The 20,255-nt window shown below is 32.0% G+C and overlaps 1 protein-coding gene across 3 annotated transcripts in view; it reads right to left on the bottom strand.

Moving 5' to 3' along the window:
- Positions 1–1,451: 1,451 nt before the first annotated feature.
- The window catches only part of LOC145268772 (thymidine kinase 2, mitochondrial-like), a 121,177-nt gene continuing 102,373 nt past the window's right edge, over positions 1,452–20,255 (bottom strand). For all 3 annotated transcript variants that reach the window (XM_080124378.1, XM_080124379.1, XM_080124377.1), the window contains exons 6-10: positions 18,857–18,930; positions 16,302–16,384; positions 9,646–9,725; positions 3,893–3,970; positions 1,452–1,547 (exon numbers count right to left, since the gene is read on the bottom strand). In XM_080124378.1, the coding sequence (XP_079980504.1) occupies positions 1,470–1,547; positions 3,893–3,970; positions 9,646–9,725; positions 16,302–16,384; positions 18,857–18,930 (393 nt within the window). In that variant the 3' untranslated portion in view covers positions 1,452–1,469. The remainder of the gene's footprint in view (positions 1,548–3,892; positions 3,971–9,645; positions 9,726–16,301; positions 16,385–18,856; positions 18,931–20,255) is intronic.

Below are 20,255 nucleotides of genomic sequence, written 5' to 3'. Positions count from 1 at the left end.
TTTTCCATTAAAATGACAAAACAATATTCTTTCATTCTTGGAGTTATTGTCCTTATATTTGAGATTCAAATTCTTAAACCTTATATAATACTAGCCTGGATACCTGGCTTTACCCGGGTGTTTGGAGGTGTGTGTTGAGCATAAAAAAAGTGGCTTGAACCCGTACCACGAAGGAGGAAAAGAATGTGAAAAAAAAACAAAAAAACATGACGTCTTTGCTGTTGCGTCCATCGCCAAACCAGAAGTGGCAAAGGTTAAAATTAAGGCTAGTCAATAGAAAAGAGGGGATGACTTTCGAAAATATTGGCAAAAAAAGCTACCCTCCTTGTAGAAAACTGGCCAGTTGAGAGTGAAGGAATTAATGTTTTAGCCAATTTTTTGATATTTGTTGTCCAAAGGGTCATGCTTCAAAATGATACTGATATCGTGAAAATCCATTGCTGCTGTTGAAAGTTTTAGGCAGACATACAAACATACATAGTGCAGTCTTGGTAATATGATCGCTTGATTTGATCGCTAAAATCTTTCATAAGGCACTTTGAGAGATACAGAATCATCAGCATAACTTAATGCCGCACACAACGGCTTAAAGTGAAGTATCATATGACATGTTCAATAGCTGTTAAGTTTACTTTACCCCCCCCCTCCCCACACAACAAAAATGATGTCATTTTTCTGAATTTTTTAGATAAGGATTGATAATTTGTATTATTTGGACTACTCTTCTCATCTTGAGTGCTATATGCACAATGCTTTGGCTAATGTAACCTTTGACCTTCTGGTGTGTGCTGTCAAACTTGAGAATCTTTCTATCAAACTTCATCCATAAGGACCCATAGGGTAATGAATAAATTACAAGGTAAAATTCAGTCGCAACCAAAACTCTTCTGGAAGTTGAAGGTTCAATTCTAAGTGCAAATGATATAAAGAATGCAATTGTGAATTATTTAAGACTTCTACTTGATCATGGCTGATGAAACAAGAGCATGCTACCTCTGTGGATTAAATAAAGGGCCCATTTGAAATTCTGTGCAGATTCCAGCATTTGACAGATAATTTGTTCAACAAAAAGTTCCCGAGTTTGACGAAAAGTTCCCGAGTTTGACAAAAAGTTTGATAAGATATACCTGAAAAAAAAATCGAAGGTTAAATAAATTGTGAAAATAACATTCAAAATGAGAACAGTAGTTTGAAGAATCCAAATAACACAAACAAAATTATGTCATTTCTCGACTTTTGCCATTCACCAAAGTGACACTCTAACATTAAACTGGTAATCATTTAGTTTGTCGATCATTCTGGAATCCTTTTAACTAATCTATTATTCCTCTATTCTGCAGCATATACTTTTATATAAAAATAACAAAACGAAAGTAGCATGCTTGATCTACTACTACTACTACTACTAATAGATTAATAAAATGCTGTGAAATGATGAATAAATGTGTTCCTTTCATCAAAAAATATATTTATTGGCATAAGATCTTGTTTCTTCTGGTTTGAAAGATTTCTATCATTTCATCGATCCCTTTATTGGCATCCAGCGTCTGAAAAAAAACAAAAAAAAACAAATGTAAACATGATTTTAAGCAAAAATTTAAGATTTTTTTATAACTATTGGTAAGTATGTCAACCAGTAAGCATTAGAGAACTATGTCTATAGTTAGGATGTTAGGGTCAGGCAGTTAACCTTTGGAGTAATCCCCTGGCATAGGAATGAGAATAGAAATAATGTGGGATGATGGACAAGATATGGTACAAAAACAGTCTGTGAAGGATAAGTATTGCAAGCAGACGTGCAAGATATCTTAAAATCAAGGATAATCATTAAGTAATTTGGGTATATTTACAATAGCTAACAAAAAAAGAAAAAGGGTGAAAAATAAATATACAACAAATAAATGTTACCAACGGCAAATAAATTACTACCTGAATTTTTTATGTAAACTTATTTTAAAATATTTATATATTCTGAAACTAAAGTAGTATCAACTGTTGAGTTAGAACAAAATAAAGATATTGTGATCTTACTGGCTCAAAAATTGAAAATTAAACAAAATACTGGTAGAAATATATTCAATAAATGTCACCAATGATGCGAAAATGTAATGGTCTATCAGTATTTTCTTTAATTTTTGATTTTTGAGCGATTATCAAGGGTTGAAATGGATGACACTTAACACCGCTTTTGCTTTGAAGTAAACAAATGCTTTAAAATAAATTAGAATACAAAAAAAAAAAAATTATCCAGAAAAGTAGAAGAATCACCGAGAATACGATACCAAGTGACTCCTTGGGCCAAAATCACAATTTAAAAAAGATACACCTGAATAAGGTCAGCGGTTGCATTGACAAAACATGAGAATAACATCCAAGATGAGAATAATAATCCGAATGATCCAAAAAGTATCTACAAAATATTTTGTTTGTTTCTTTTTTAGTCCGTACTTTGAAAACAGACATATACAATTTTTGAAGGCCAACCAGCTTGAAAAAAAAAAAAAAATTTATGAAATTTGGCTTTAATTTTCAGTTTTCAGAGAGAACTTTCCTAAGAGTGACAAGGAATTCAAAGCAAAACCAAGATGGAGAGAGGAAAAAAATGAAAGAAATAAAATTCAGCAAAATAGTCCCCCCTCCAAAAAAAAAATAAAATAAGGAAGCAAGACTCAAGCCTTTTCTAAAAAAAAAGTGAACTTTGACCAAAAAACTGAAGCTCTAGCAATGAAACACTGTCTAGCAGAAAACACCATCAATAATTTCCCCCACTCTTTATCTGTGCCTAAACCTAAATGTAGATTCCATGAACAAAGCTTCTTTCTTAGAACTGCACGCCTATGGAATTGTCTTCCGTTTTCCTGCTTTCCAACTGACTACAATATGGTTGCTTTCAAGTCTAACGTAAACAAGTTTTTGATGAGCCGTTCCACTTAAGTTAACAAATTTACCGAATTTCCATTATTAACGATTACTATATTGTTCAATTTCTACTGTACACTCTTTAATCTTTATCCTCGAGTGGCCTCTTGGCCTTGATAAGTGGTGATGCCTATGTAAAAAAAAAATGTAAGTGGATATCCGCTTTTTCTAGAGTAAAAAAAAAAAAATTCCCTAGAAAGTGAAGAAAACTATGGTTGAGATAAGCATATTTGCTGATGACACGAACAAACTCTATAATAGATATGAGGTTAAAAAACAAATGTACACACATGTCTAAGGCAATGTCAGAAACAATAGAAAACAACCTTCAGTCTGTAGTGAAATCTGGCTGTAAATGGATTTTAACACTTAATGCTACTAAGGCTTTCCTTTAACAATTACAAAAAACCTTTTTAACCACAGAATGCAATGACATAACATCCTACCCAAGAGCCCATCTTTCAAACTCCTTAGCCTAATATTCACAGGCAACATGAATTGGAGCAAATACATGGAGGACATTGCCAAGGTTGCTGCAAATAAGATGAACCCCCTTTACCGCATTAGAAAATTACTCAGCATCCTGTATCTTTACAAAGTCACAATTCGTCCGTGCATGGGGTATTCTTACTATATACTCCTAACTAACCAAAATACTCCTAACTAACCAGACAAGCAGTTAAGGTTCCTAGCTGCCCAAAACCCTTCTATGCTAAGTTTCTTCCCTCGAATTGCAAACTTTGGACCCCCCCCCCAGTTCCCTGATTGTATTCACCTGCAGAAGTTTAAATGTAATGTGAATAGACATCTTCCTGCTCAACTCCCTACTGTTCCCAATCTCTAATAGTAGCCCTTTATGTTCCAAGTGGCAATATGCAAGAGTAAAAAAAGAAGTCACATCTCTGATATAAAAAATTTTTAATCAAAAATTGAATCTGACGTGTGATAAAAAAAACAAACAAACTCAAATTACCATTACTTCTGCAGGGATCTTGCATCTCCCATTCACAAGCCAATCATCATGAAGTTCATGCAAAGACTTTAAATAATCCTGAAAAAGAAAAAAAAAAAGCTAAATAAAATTAAAAAATTAAAATAGCATTCAGAAGTCTGCATGCTGCCAAAGTTTAAAGGTAAAAATAAAATGGCAACATTAAAGAAATTGAATGAAACAAAAATTAGCATAAAAATTAAATCTAATATATAAAAAATTATATGTCTCTCTGTTTCCATATTTTCAAACTTCTGAAACTAAAAGTTGCAGAGTAATACTAGGGGCCTCAAACAAAGGGATTTTTTATGAACCATTCTTTTATGGGTCTTTAGTCGGTTAAAATAGTTTTTAAGGGGTCAAAAATGGGTCAAAATTGAAAAAATCGTTATACATTTTTTACATTCATCTTAGTTTATTTTTAATCGGTTTATATACATGTCACGTTGGTACAATAATAACGTCACCAACTTTGAATGCTACAGTTTTGTTTTCGGTTTTGATTCTAGTTGACGGCACCCAAATACTTTTTTTTACTTTTGAAATCATGACTATAATAATATATACAAAATCTGGACAAATTAAAATATCATATTTAAGCGTATTTTATGACCGAGCAAAGCCGGGAAGATAGCCCCCCCCCCTAGTCGTTATAATAAAATACAAATATCAAATATACTAGCATCAAAATTGACAATGTTTGGCCATTAAATACATTAAATGTTTTTTTGACTTAATTTTATTTTTAGAATCAAGTATTTACAGGATAGTTATATATTGGGATCCTACAGCAGTAAACAGAGATGATGTTAACTAGTATGAATTTTGAGAATGTTTAATTAAGTAAATGCTAAGATGACCTGGTAACAAGTGGAAATAAACCCAATGCACACAGTAAGTGAAGTGATAGGGTTCAGAGGTCAACTCCCTTGACAAAACACATTAAATACATAGTTGTCAACCACATAAAAATGGTCACGTGTTTAAGAGAGAACAGAATGATGGAAGCAGTTTTGCAGTGAGGAATCAGCCAATCTACATGTACTTGCAATCGAATTTCCTCAAGACTGTTTGTGGACAATTTTTTAAGCTAAGAAAATTAAGAAAAAATTAATTAAAGCATTTCTTTTATAAGGAGTTAATCTTGGTTTCTCCCTATGTAAGCAAACTTCTTTCCCCAATAAACCCTCTTTAAAACTGTCAACAAATCTCCTTGAGTTTCCATGCAGGAGTTCTTTTGTCGAGTTAATAGAAGACCAATCAATGGACACACACAAGAAGCGATGCTAAAAATGATGAAGATTGCACGTATGTAAAAATTTTATTTAATTGAATTGCATTTTGATTGCTCACCAGTGATAGCACATAGGTGCAGCGTTTGTTGGAAAATGCATGTGTGTCCCTTCATTACACATTGTTTGTTATGGTTATGGAAACATTACAGAAGGAACACATACAGGTGTTACATATTAGGCATCCTATGTCAATAGCGATTAGGTTAGCTAGTGTGAATTTTGACAAAGGTCACAATGAGTGCATGATAACTCAGATCTGTAAAATAATCATTTCCAGTGTTGACTGAAAGATAACTAACAAAACAGGCGGTAAATATTCAAACAATCGAATAATGTCATGTTTTTGAGCAAAAGAAAACTAAGTTGTTTTTTTCTCCAGGAAGCAAATCAGATATCGCCAATAACGTAGAATAATCTAAGGCAAATGTCACTTTAATGTCTGTCTGTGTCGCTCATTTTTTAAGTTAGCAATCTAAGGAGGAAATAATTATTTAGTTATTTAATCTTTCCCTTCTAAATCCATTCTTTCCAAATAAAACCTTGAAGAAAATTCAGCGAATGTCTCCTTTTGTCTTTCCTGAAAGAAAAAAGTTTTGTCTTAATTAAAAAGAAAAGAAACGACTACTCATGAAACACGTCAAAAAGAAACAGCGACAATGAAGAGAATAAAAAGACCTATATAAACGTTCCGCTCAACAATCGTTGACTTCAATGTGTTTTCTTCTCTTTCATCTTCTCTTCTCATTCTGGCTGTGTTGTTTTTCATGCATTGGTAACTGTCTAGGGGATGCCCTGGTGCACAAGTATAAAAACAAAACACAAACCCTGATACATTCTGAAAATATCAATTGCACTCTGGATGTGTGTGTGACATCATTGAGCCTCTGAATGCTAAAGTTCACATCTATATCTACTGTAAAAGCTGTGTTTGTCAGTTGATTGATCAATTCATTTTTTTTTCATCTCCTCTGACCTGCTTTGACTATGTCCCACTTGCAACTCTTGTCAACTTTAACTATTGTCAACCTGTTGCAAACCCAAGACAGTCTGCAAACTGTTGTGAATTGCTACAAAGTTAACATTCCTAAAACTAATTCTAAAATATATTGGTTTTATTCATCCAAATCATCGCCACATTTTGACCAACAATCCCACCTCAGTTTCTTTTGTGTTCCTTGGCGAACAACTTCATCGCCATTATCTTTCCACTAACCCCATTTCCTATATTTTATTCACTTAATAAACGTATTTCCTCTTTTTTTGTTATACTTTTCCATCTTTCCTTTTCTTCTTCCTTACCCCTGAGGGTGGGGTGGCGTTGATACTATCACAGACGTATGTATAAAGAAGATTTGGAAACATTACAAATGTGCAACATGATCATTCTCATTTTTGTTTTGTTTTTTTCAATATAAGGAAAATTCTAGACAAGCAACAAGATTCTTCTTCGTATGACCACTATTTCTTCCTAACACACTTATCTTTTTCAACCTTGCTATCGTCTGTTATTTACATTTTCAACTTAAATATAGAACACTTCCTTCAACTACACTTTCTTTTGTTTTGTTCTTTTGTAGAAGCATTTTAATTAGTCTACCAGACTGCTAAAAGTTGATTTTATAGTCTGTAGGACTGGTTTTACTATTTATGTACAATAAAATTAGTCACAACAAATATACAACTAGGTACGACATCTGCTCCTGCTGCTTCTCTATTTGTGTGCCTCCAGCACGTCATATGAGCGGCCTATGACAATATACAACTGCCGATTTTATATTCAAGAAATTTTGGCATATAACCAAACAAAACAGCTTTAGTCACAATATCCAACGAATAAAACCTGTAAAAATATTTGCATAAAATAAACTAATTTTTTTAAGCCTGAAAAAAAAACCCAAAAAACAATTGATTTTAATCATGTTTTTTTTTTTTTTACGTTAAAATCTTTGTAAAAAAAAATGAACAAATTTTTTTTTCTTCAGACTTAGGGAAATATCAAAAGAGTACAAGGAAAATGTAAAACGGAAAAAGTTCCAGCACACTAGGTTCAATGTACTCTGGCCTATAAAAAAAGCCTGGATAGCTCTGTCAGCATTCCCCAGTAGGAGCACCTCAGGCGACTTTCAACATTAGCTGTAACTTGCTACTCATGACATTGCAACAATAAAGATACTTGTAATGAAGTCTCCTATTGAAATAGAATTATAATGAGGATTATTTAGCTTTGGTGAGAGACATTGAAGCAGAATTATCTGCTCTTGCCAGACACGCAGCATGGTGGATGAATTGGAACATGAATGCTACCAACATGATCTAGCAACACGTATCAAATATCATTGTATTAGGTTTTAAATCAATTTTAAATTATCTTCTCAGAATCACGTTTGTTTTATGGCAATATGTAGGCACATCAACCTAAAAAGAAAATGGCTGCTGAGTTCTTAGAATGCGTCCAACAAATCTTGTAAATTATATTCATGACAATAATTTTATGTGAATTGAAGAAATAACAATATTCCAACTTGTCATGAAGCTGATTAATAATTTCAAAATGATTCAATAGATTATCAAGCGTCAGTTAAAAGCCAATTCTTGGAAGTGTGATATCTGTAATGTACTATGCGCTATGAACTGTTATTCACAGTTAATTTATGGTTGGAGAAAGAAATGTTCAAAACTGAGTTTTTGTTGTTCAATACGAAAAACACTTCTTTGAGCAAAGCAAACTTTCCTTACAAACAATTTTCTTTATAATTTATATGTGAAGTAAGGATTTTGGTGCTTACGACAGCAATTAAAACTAAAAAAAACACAGAAAAGTCTGGATGATGTACATACTTGTTACAGAACAAAGATGTCATATTCCAAAAATTATGTAAATCAATCAAGTAGTTTTATAAAATAAAAAATAAAAAAATTACGATTTTTAATGATTTTACTACTAAACTGCATAAGGCTTATTTTTCACCTTTGAACTTTGAGTTAAATTGTCCTTCATTTTTTATTTCATTGGATTTTAAGATGGCCGACGAAAACACTGTGACTCGCTTAGTCATAAAATTTGATTTTCTTGAATAAAAAAAAAACTTTTTGATCAAATTATATGATTTTTGGAATATTTCATCTTTGTTCCATAACTGATACATACATCATACAGACTTTTGTGTATTTCCTTTACTTTGAATTGCCGCCGTAAATGCCAATCTGAATAAGCACCAGGATTTCTTTCAGTTTTAGTTTTTATATAAAACTTTAACTTAGCGGCCATTTTCTTTTGAGATTGCTATGTTCTACACATTATCGTTTTATTTCTACATTAGATAAGAATCAGATTCCATCCATAAACGTTTCTATGTTTTAAGGGAGATAACATTTTTGCACCGTTTGTTGTCTTTGTCAACAGACATTGAATGATGATTATCTTTCCTTGGCATTGAAGGAGGAGGATCATCTGTACTTACTAAAGATATATGACGTTATAGGATGGAATTCGAACATGGACATTAGCAACACATCAAATCCATTATCATTATAGTTTAATCATTCATTGAATTAGGTTATAGATAAATCATTTTAAAATTTTTATCTCTTAAGAGTTGTTTTATTTTGACATTATGCCTTACTAAACACCTCATTTACAGCAATGAGAATGCTCTGTAATAGAGTCTACATTTTTGAAATATTGAATAATGGATCATAACATTTAATACTACTAAGACTAAGCTTCTTTCCTTTAACAACTACTAAAAACATTCACCACCGATTGCTATGACAAATAACATCCTACCTGAAAGCCCATCCTTCAAACTCATTGTTTTCAAAGTCAGCATGAATTGGAATGAATACATTAAGGACATTGCCAAGACAGCTGCAAAGAAAGTATGATCCCTCTACTGTGCTCGAAAATTACTCACACTAGAGAGTATCCTATATCTATACAAAGCCACAATTCACCCAATGCATGGAGTATTGTTGCCACATCTGGGCTGGTGCATCTGCTACTAATCTCTCACAGAGTTCAAAAAACGTCCAAATCTAATAGGTCCAACCTCTCTCCCCTCACCACAATGTGCTTGCTTTACAAGAATGTGCTCGGATAAACTCATAGCACATATGCCCTCTTGACATACATTCCCAACAAATTTGTTTAGCAACAAAATTCCACCCCATCACTGTTGAGGGTGAAGCTTTCTACTCGAAAAGTTTCTTCCCTGGGACTGCTAAACTTCCTTTCCTCCCTGTTTCCTGCTTCCCTAATTGTACTACACTGCAGATGTTTAAATGTAATGTGAACAGACATCTTGCTACTCAACTCCCCACAATCCCCTGCTAGACACAATCCTAAATAGTAACCATTTATGTTCCATGTAGCAATATGTCTTGTTTGAGGTAAAAAAAAAAAAAAAAAACATTAATAAAAGAAATAAAAAATTTTCTTACCAAAGGAATATTTTGTTCTTCTATTCGATTACGTTTCTGAATTCTTTTTAACGCTGTCTCTGGAGATGTCCGCAGATATACTAGAATTCATCAAAAACAAAATAAATATATAAAAATAAAGTTTACATATATATTGCACCAGAATATGTTGAAAAGAAATCAATAAATAATTTGTATGCATATATATATATATAGTTTTTTTTATATATATATATATATAGTTTTTTTATATATATGTATATATAGTTTTTTATATATATGTATTATAGTTTTTTATATATATATATATAGTTTTTTATATATATGTATATATAGTTTTTTTATATATATGTATATATAGTTTTTTATATATATGTATATAGTTTTTTATATATATATATATAGTTTTTTTATATATATATATATATAGTTTTTTTATATATATATATATATAGTTTTTTATATATATGTAAAGAAAATGACAGATAAAAAATCTACATTATTGAATCATCAAATGTTCATAATAGAAGTTGGAATCTGATTAAGCGAGTCGAAAAAAAAAAAGGTAGAATCCATAATAATAAAATACAGTCTGCATTTTTATCAACACTATGAGGTGGAACAATAAAAGACAACATGATTCCATTTCCGTTTGATAAAAACCGGTTTTCTTTTTTTTTTGTTGCAGATTATCTACCAATTTGCCGGTTGTGTACAAATCCCAAGAGTGATAGGAGCCTTCTATCATGTCTGAACGTGACACAATGTTCAATGAGTGAAATCAGAGATGCGCTGCTGTACAACTCATGCTCTCTACCAATCCAAGTTATGAGAACAGGACCATTGCCAGCACCCTCAAAATTCAAATCCGGATGGCACAGCTCAACAGATCGGACAACCCACGGTTATGGTCTTTGGTATTTGTTTCAAGTGAGGGCCATATCATGCCACCTCACATTTTCAAAGTCGGCTTCAAAATCAACACCAAAATGTAACTAGATGTGCTGAAGAGTGTGGTAATCCCCTGGAGCAATCAGATAGCCACTGACAGACCCTGGGTGTGGTAGCAGAATTCTGCACCAACCCACAAGTCCAAAGAAGCTTAGGCTTGGCTTCAAAAGGAGTGCTACGACTTTGTACCCTTATCTCACTGGACTCCCTCTTCCCCCGACCTGAACCCGCTGGACTACTTCATTTCGTCATATATCGAGAATATCACCAACATGACCTCCCACAACATCAAAGCCAGCCTGATCGCCACCAGTCGCTGAGTATTTACCGAGCTTTTGCGGGCACTTGTGGAAAAAGCATGCTTCCAGTTCTGGACCCATATCAAGGTGGTGATTGCGGCTACATTGATTAGATGTCAACTCTACTACAAAATCAAGTTACCTGAATTGATTTTTTTCTATAAAGCTATAAATAAAGCTGTAATGTTATTTTCTTTAGGGCAACAATTTTATCGTTTCACCCTGTAGAAACATTGAAAACTCAGAAGCTGTAATCAATGAACTTGATTATATACGCAGGGTGTTCAATATTTACCGTTACCACTTTCTATTATTATCTATATTTAGTGAATTTTCATGAATTTTTATATCTTTTCCATGTGTATATGGATGAAGTTTAACTTGAAAATTACTTTTGACAATAAGCCCCATGATTTAGCGAAATGAATTATCATTGTAGAGCTATTCAAATCCAGAAAGTCTGCAGGAGACATTGCAAAGACCTTAAATGTGAACCAAATTTTGTGTGGAGAGTACTAAAATATTTCAAATTAAGTGTTGAAATCAAGATTTTTTATCTATCTTGGAGAGTAAAGTCTTAGCTTCCCACCATACTAATTTGGAGGTTCTGAAGAAGAAATTAAGTGAGGAATCTCACAAAAAAAAATCATTCGTGTCTCGCATAAAGCATTCACCAAACATTTACAGCGGATTATTGATGCACAGGGCAATTACAATGAAGTTTAAATATTTTGAATCTAGTAATGCTATTGTATATATTTATGTTTGGGGAATCTGTATTGTTTAAATTATTTAATAAATATGGGCAAAAAACTTTGTAACATTAATTATTGAACACTATATATATATATATATATATATATATATATATATACATATATATATATATATATATATATATATATAATATTCAGATTTTAAGAAGCATAATTATATTTCTATTAATGATGAAATAATCCTAAATTCCTTCACCCACTCCCAATTCTGATACAATTAACAATTCAATTCTAAATTTCAGATTCAAAATAATCACATATTTTGATTGTCTTTAAATTTCTCTATATATAGCGGCAAATAAACTTTACTGAAAATATAATTCTCATTTTGGTAATTTTCTTTGGTAAGAAATTTGACCAAAAAAAAATAATAAATTGAGATATTATGATTTATTGGATTTAAGTTTTACTAATTCTTATCAATCAATCAATATCATTTCAGCAATGGAAACTGAAGTAAAAAAAAAAAAAAAAATTACGAATCATTTTTAGACTATGAAATTAAGCTAAAATTTTTCCGATTTTTATGCCCGAAAATGTTCTGATATTTCCGATTAATTGTCCCATCATTAATTTCTATGCTATAATCTGTGTATAAGCAAAACCGATCAAATGAATCATCTCTTACTAAGTTTCTAATTATCATTCTCACCCTCTCTTACCGTATGTCATTTTCCCCCTACATTTTAAAAATTTCTATGATGTCTATCATTTTTTGCTTCTTCCACTGCTCTCTTCCTTCCCTCACTTAATAAAACCTATTTCGGAAACTTTTAGGTTAAAAATTGTTGTATGTCCCTTTGCGAGCGTTTCTCGTCTATTACTTTGATAAATATACAAAAATATACAAGACAGTAAAGAAAAAACTTAAAACTAATGCAAAAAAATCTATTTAGAATAAATTGTAAACATGACTATAGTTTTGATTTATAATTGGAATCTTGTTATAATTGGAATCTTTTTATAATTGGAATCTTTTTATAATTGGAATCTTTTTTTAATTGGAATCTTTTTTTAATTGGAATCTTTTTACAATTGGAATCTTTTTACAATTGGAATCTTTTTATAATTGGAATCTTGTTATAATTGGAATCTTGTTATAATTGGAATCTTGTTATAATTGGAATCTTTTTATAATTGGAATCTTGTTATAATTGGAATCTTGTTATAATTGGAATCTTGTTATAATTGGAATCTTTTTATAATTGGAATCTTGTTATAATTGGAATCTTGTTATAATTGGAATCTTTTTATAATTGGAATCTTGTTATAATTGGAATCTTTTTATAATTGGAATCTTTTTATAATTGGAATCTTTTTATAATTGGAATCTTTTTATAATTGGAATCATTTTATAATTGGAATCTTTTTATAATTGGAATCTTGTTATAATTGGAATCTTTTTATAATTGGAATCTTTTTATAATTGGAATCTTGTTATAATTGGAATCTTGTTATAATTGGAATCTTGTTATAATTGGAATCTTGTTATAATTGGAATCTTTTTATAATTGGAATCTTGTTATAATTGGAATCTTTTTATAATTGGAATCTTGTTATAATTGGAATCTTTTTATAATTGGAATCTTTTTATAATTGGAATCTTGTTATAATTGGAATCTTTTTATAATTGGAATCTTGTTATAATTGGAATCGTTTTATAATTGGATTCTTGTTACAATTGGAATCTTTTTATAATTGGAATCTTGTTATAATTGGAATCTTTTTATAATTGGAATCTTGTTATAATTGGAATCTTGTTATAATTGGAATCTTGTTATAATTGGAATCTTGTTATAATTGGAATCTTTTTATAATTGGAATCTTGTGGTTGCATCAAATAAGTCATTGGTCAAAATATTGCATTTTTTTTAACTTCTATGTCTCTCTCTATCTCCTTCTGCTTATTAACAATCAACAGTAATAAAAATAATCATGATACCTAAGATTGGAACATTCCATCTTAAATATAAAATAAAACTGTATTCCACTCTTCTACTATGACATCCAGTGAGTGATGTCACCAAATTCAGCCATCCTGTCCGACAAATCACCATTTTCCCATGTTGTGAAAATATTGAAATGGCAAATCATCCAACATTGGTCACTGGGAAGCAAAGGTCATTTTAAGCCAAAAGAAGAACAACGCTCCACAATTGGTATTTTTGGAATAAAGTAGCAATAATTATTCTTCACAAGTTTTAGCTCTTAATATTCATATCTAGATGGCATTCTTATGGGTGATTTTCAAGTTTCACCATTTCAACACTAAGTCTAAGGGTCAGTCTCTCAGTGCTGTGGATTCCAGTGGGGATTAAATCAAAGTTTGAGTGATTTTTAAGTTTAGTGATTTCAACCCCAAGTTTCTCAACAGCATGGAGTCTGGCAGGCAAGCAGAGCAGAGTCACTGAAGCTACTAATCCATTGGCTTATATTGAGAACCAGAGGTCTATATATTGCCTCTCCCCTTCCAATATAATTCAACTCAAAACTCTTGATAATACATTATCGGTAATATTCTCCAATTTCCAGTACAGATCTTGATTCTGCAAGACCATGATTGGCCAACGGATCTTTAAGTCAGCTCATTCTTCTTTATCTATTTTTCATCACTCCCTGCTACCATGGATGGGAGATTCTTCCTTTCCTTTTGAGCTAGTCTCCAAAATCACAATTTTTCTTTTGTTTAATTTACTTATCAAAGCTTCAACCACAATGTAGGATCCATGTCATTCAATTAATTATCACTGTGGATGTGTGTGAGCCCCCTAGTTTTTGATAAGCAATTCTTAGCAGTTGATATAATTTAGAAAATTCTGCAAGTGGAGTTAATGGCACCAATAGGTCTGGTTTTTGCCTTTATCAGTATCTGAATAACATGTTATTTATTACCCCTGTGACTGATATCAGTCAAGTACCTAATATTCTTCATAGTCTGGTGGAAGATTATCCATTAATGTGTAATCACCTTTTTCTTTACCATATTCCCTCTGCTTAACTTATTTTGTTTTTAAGTAAGATCTTTGACTTATTTGTTGTTTCATCAAATACTTCTGCATGCTAAATCTGATCCTGCATTTTGCTAATTCCTACCCTCTGATGAGAAGGAGAGTATTTCTTCGAAACTCCGCAGATTAAGGACTATCCATTTATCTAGTGTTTCCTTTTCAGATTAAATATGTTTTTAACTCATTTCAAAGTGTTTTTTAACATATTTCATATTTAACTGTTTGCTCATATTATAAGCTCTATTTCCTATTTGGTATTATCGAGCTTTTATATCTGGCTGAGATAATTTTATAAATATTAATTCTTTAATATTTATAATTTACTTTAATTTTACCATCTTGGATCATTTTGGTAAATTCAATTGTAATTTTCATTTTATATATATATATATATATATATATATATATATATATATATATATATATATATATATATATATATATATATATATATACACACTCCAGATTCATCCCAAAAGTAAGGCCTCCTATTTCTTTTTTTAACTAAAATGTTGAAGAGCTATGAAGATGGGAGTGGTGCCATTAAAACGAGCAACCTTTTGTGCTCCATAATTTATTTTTCTACATTCTACATTTTCAATGATACATCGCTGCTTCTAATGCACATCCATGGCAAGGATGGCTTTCTTAGTTTTAAACTGTCAATACCTGCAACAGAGAGATGAAACTTTCAGGTGATAAATGTATAAGTTCAGTCATCATAACAATGCAATTTGCAATCCTCTTTGATCTATTTGGACGGAATAAAAAATAGGAGGCATTACTTTTGGAACATTTCTCGTGTATATATATATATATATTTAAGCAAGAGTGAAAATAGGCAACTGTAAAGTTAAATACTTTGCACATTTACCAGTATATTTGCTGAAAGTGCCACGCAAAGCAGAGTATACATTCCCAAATATTCTTTAAATTTAGATTTTTCAAAGAAAAAAATTTTTCTCATCACAAAATAAAACCAGTTATTTATTAAAGAAAACTTGAAAAAGTTTATAAAATTACCAAACACCCAAAATTCTTTCCATAGGTAAATATAACTGTTATATAAAATGTCTATGATAGAATCTTATATGTTATACCTCCAAGGAAAAAGGGTGAATTACAATATGATTACACAATTGCATGGGATTTCTAATAGAACTCTTTATTAAATTCACAGGAATAGCATGCTCTTGTTCCATCTGCGATGACCAGATAAAAGTCTTAAGTAAATTGCACTGAGGATACTTCAACTTCTAGAAGAGTGTCACTTAGTCTTGAATTTTACCAAGTACTTTATCCACTATGCCATGTGTACTTTATCTGTTATATCCTTGCAGATTAAATAAAAGGTCCCATACAAAATTATGTGAGGAATACTCAGTTCAACAGAAAGATTTCCAAGTTTGACAAGATACACCTGGAAAAGATCAAAGGTTACACTGATCAAAATGTTGTAGGAATGACACTGGTCAAAACGTGAGTAACACTGATTGATACATTGCCTGAATAACATGGATCAAATGTGAATAACATGAATCAAATGTGAATAACACTGATCAGAATGTTGCATGAATAACACTCAAGATGAGAACAACAGTAATTCAAATAATTATAAAAAAAAATGACAAAATTAAACTTACCAATCAAATCAACATGAATATCCTTTACAATCTGGTTGAACCATTCTGTTAGAATATGGTATTCAACATCTTGCATCATTCCACTGATAATCAAAAAATACAGTAAATGTGACTTGGTAATTTTTATGAAAACAAAACTGAATTTGTAAACAAAAGAAAATGAAGTGAAGTTTTTTCTTCCTTAATGTAAATGCTGTTTAAATTTAAATTCCACAGTTTTGAAATCCAGTACAATGCAGAATTTAAAAAAAATAAACAAGCTTATACTCGTTTCAAATCAATTAAGTATAACACAATTCTATTTCCGATGATGATATTATATCTTGGTTGATTTTTAAAAAGTGTTGTTTATATTTAAAAAAAAAATACTACATTGTACTGATTTTCTAAACTTCTGAATTCCAATTTAAAATAAAATAAATTTATAAATTTGTAATGTTAGACTTATGTGCATTTTTGGATGACTGAGCTACCAAAATAAAAATCTTTATCTTTTGCAAAAATCTGTTCCAGTTTTTAAATAAAAATAAAATTTTGAATTCGGTTATCTCATTTCACATAAAAAGATGACTAGAAAATCTGTTTCTAAACTTTGTTCACCCCAAAAAAGGCATATCGCCATTTGGAAGTAAACGACTACTATTTGGGATTGTGTCTAGCAGGAGACTGCGGTGAGCTTAGCAGCAAGATATTTGTTCAAATTACATTTAAACTTCTGCAGGTTAGTACAATCATGGAAGCAAGAAATGGGAGGGAATTCCAAAGTCTAGCTGTCTGAGGGAAGAAACTCAAAGTAGAAGGCTTTCCAGCATCTAGGGACCTCAACAGCGAAGTAGTGAGATTTTGCTGCTTGTCGGGTAAGTCAGAGGTATGTATGTTGAAGGGGGGGGGGTACAAGTACTATGAGGTCATCATAGGTCATCAGAGCACTTTGTATCAAAGTATTTGCAAAACAGGCACAAGGATGCAATATTGAGACAATGGAACAGGAGTTGGTGCTTGGCCAATAGTGTTGGACCTATTCAATATGAGACTCTTTCTTTGACCATGTCTAAGAGTAAGAGATGTGATAGATCCTCCAGCCCAGATGTGGCAACAATACTCCATGCATAGCTAATTGTGGCTCTGTAAAGATAAGGATGCTCTCTGGTGAGAGTAATTTTCTAGCATGGTAGAGGGAACCCACCTTCACAGCAGCCTTAACAATATCCTCAATGTATTTGTCCCAATTTATGCTTCCTGTGAATGTTAAGCCAAAGAGTTTTAATGATGAGGTCTCAGGTCATTACAAGTTGGTTGAGAAGTTTTTTTTTTGTAATTGTTAAAGGAAAAAAGTTCAGTGTTAGTAGCATTTTCATGTTTCTATCTTTCCTTTGTGTCATCAAACCGAATTTCATATTAAGATTCAGTGTATTAACTGTTGACTTTCTGTTGTGCTTCTGTGTCTATAATTTTTGTATGTTTTTTCAAACGGTATTCAGATTTTTATGAATGTTTAGGCGGGTTTACTCTAATAAGTACAGTATGGAACAATAATTGTCGCCCTAAAGAAAACAACATGACAGGTTTATTTTAAAACTTTTCTTAAAACAAATCAATTCAGGTGATTTGATTATATAGTAGAGCTGACATCTATTCAATGTATAGCCTTCAGCCTCAATCATTGCCTCGATGCGGGTCTGGAACTGGGAGCAGGTTTTTTCCACAAGCGCCGGTGGGAGCTTGGCAAATACTCAGTGGATGGCAGCGATCAGGTTGGCTTTGGTGTTGTGGGAGGTCATGTTGGTGATGTTCTCAACATATGACCAAATAAAGTAGTCCAACAGGTTTAGGTCGGGGAAGGAGGGGGACAGTGAGAGAAGAGTACACAGTTGTAGCATTCGTTCTGAAGCCAAGCATGGGTCTCTTTGGACTCGTGGGCTGGTGCCAAGTCCTGCTACCACACTCAAGATCTGCCAACGGCTACCTGATTGCACTAGGAGATCACCAAACTCTTCAGCACATCCAGGTACACGTTTGCTATTGACTTTCAATTTTGAAGATGTGAGGTGGCATGATTTGGCCCTAACACATATCACACCAAAAACCATAACCGTAGCTGGAAACTTTGTTTTCATCACCCTGGACACATCCCTGTTATTAATGGCAATCCAGCAATGCATTATAAGGGTTATGGCAATGGTCCCGTTGTCATAATTTGGATTGGTAGAGAGCATGAATTGTACAGCGGCGCATCTCTGATCTCACTCGCTGAACATTGTGTCACTTTCAGATTCAAAAAGCACAGCTGTCTATTCGTCCAAGTTTGGTCTTGGGATTTGTGCACAACTGGCTAACTAGTGGATGATCTGCAAAAAAAAAAAAATGAAAACCAGTTTTCATCAATGAAAATCATTTCGTCTTTTTTAGGCGACATTTTTATTTATTCCAACCTGTATTGTTTTCTTCATGATTTTCATGATAATTATGGTGACATTAAATTTGTTACTTTATTCAAAAAAGCCTTTTTTTTTTTTAAGAATTCACACCCCTCTCAAGATAAAAAGAATACTTACCTTTTGTAAAGATTTTCTACAAAAACATACTTTGCACTGAAAATTGAACGTTCCATCAATTTAACAGGATGATCCTGAAAATTTATAAAAAAAATTAAAAAAACAACTAAAAAGAATAAATGTCTTCTATTACAATGGAAGAAAAAAAATTCCTTCCTTCCTCCATTATGTACCTAACATTAAACGAAATTTCCATGAACAAAGTTTCTTTCCAAGACTTCCTATTGCCTATCTAGCAAACACATAATATTCATCATCAATCAACTGACAGTCCATCCATACTATTAACCTTTATCTTAGACTTTTTTCTTGGTTTCGGTTTGTCGATGTGTTTGAATAAATCTTTGGTTGTTTTGCATCATATCATGGCATATCAACCTTTTTCGGGTTATTTAATAGCGAATCGAGTAATTTTGGAAAAAGTTTTTATTCTTAAAGCTTTTTTATATCTTCAAATATTTATTCAGTGTTTGCTTTTTGTAAAACAACTTTCCTTTCTTCATTTATGTGCCTAACATCAAACAAAATTCTCATGAACAAAGTTTCTTTCGAAGAACTTCCTATTTAGCAAACACATTATTACAGGACTGTTCTCCTGCAGACTACAACATGGTCATCTTCAAATCCAATATCAACAAATATTTGTGAAAAACCGTTCTTATATGTCATCAAATTTTAATCACTCCGTTCATCATTTTCAATCCTTTCATTATATTCTTCATCATTCAAATGATAATCCATCCATATGATTAACCTTTATCTCAGAGTAACTTTTTGGCCTTGGTTTGTCAACATCTCTCTCTCTTTCATGGAATGGTCATTACTGTCCAGCTGTAGCACTCTTCAGGAATCATCGCCATTGACTCTGGTTCTACGCCATTCTGAGCAACTCGGCCATGCTAATGTCCGTGATGCTCTTCATGTCTGACATTCTGGTTTTTGGTTTTCCATGTCCTCTTTTGCCAAAGAGCAGATCTTTTGTTAGGCCGTCTGTTTTGGCCATGGGCCCCAAAAATCGCAATTTCCTGTCATTGATGTTGGACAGCAGTCTTCGGCATGGTCCAGTCCTCACCAGAACTCATTCATGTGTATGTTTACCCACCCAGATATACGAAAAACTATGGTAGCACTCCTAAAAGCAGCAATTTTCCTCTTGTCGACATATGTTTGTATAAATCTTTATTTTGGTTGTTTTGTTTCATGGCATATAACCCTTTGCAGCTTATTTAATTCAGAATCCAGTCAGTTTGGAAAAAAAGTTTTATTCTTAAATTTTCTTTATAAAAATTTATTTGTGATGTTTGCTTTTTTAAAATTAAAATTGTTCTTGTTTTTGACTCAACAGAATGATTTTTAAAAAGGGGAAAAAAATAACATTTGAAGCACCAAGAATAAATCT

Source organism: Euprymna scolopes, chromosome 44 (genome assembly GCF_053919585.1).
Source record: "Euprymna scolopes isolate OS-2025 chromosome 44, ASM5391958v1, whole genome shotgun sequence".
NCBI classification, from domain to species: Eukaryota; Metazoa; Mollusca; class Cephalopoda; order Sepiida; family Sepiolidae; genus Euprymna; species Euprymna scolopes.
This window is presented reverse-complemented; position numbering and strand designations above follow the sequence as displayed.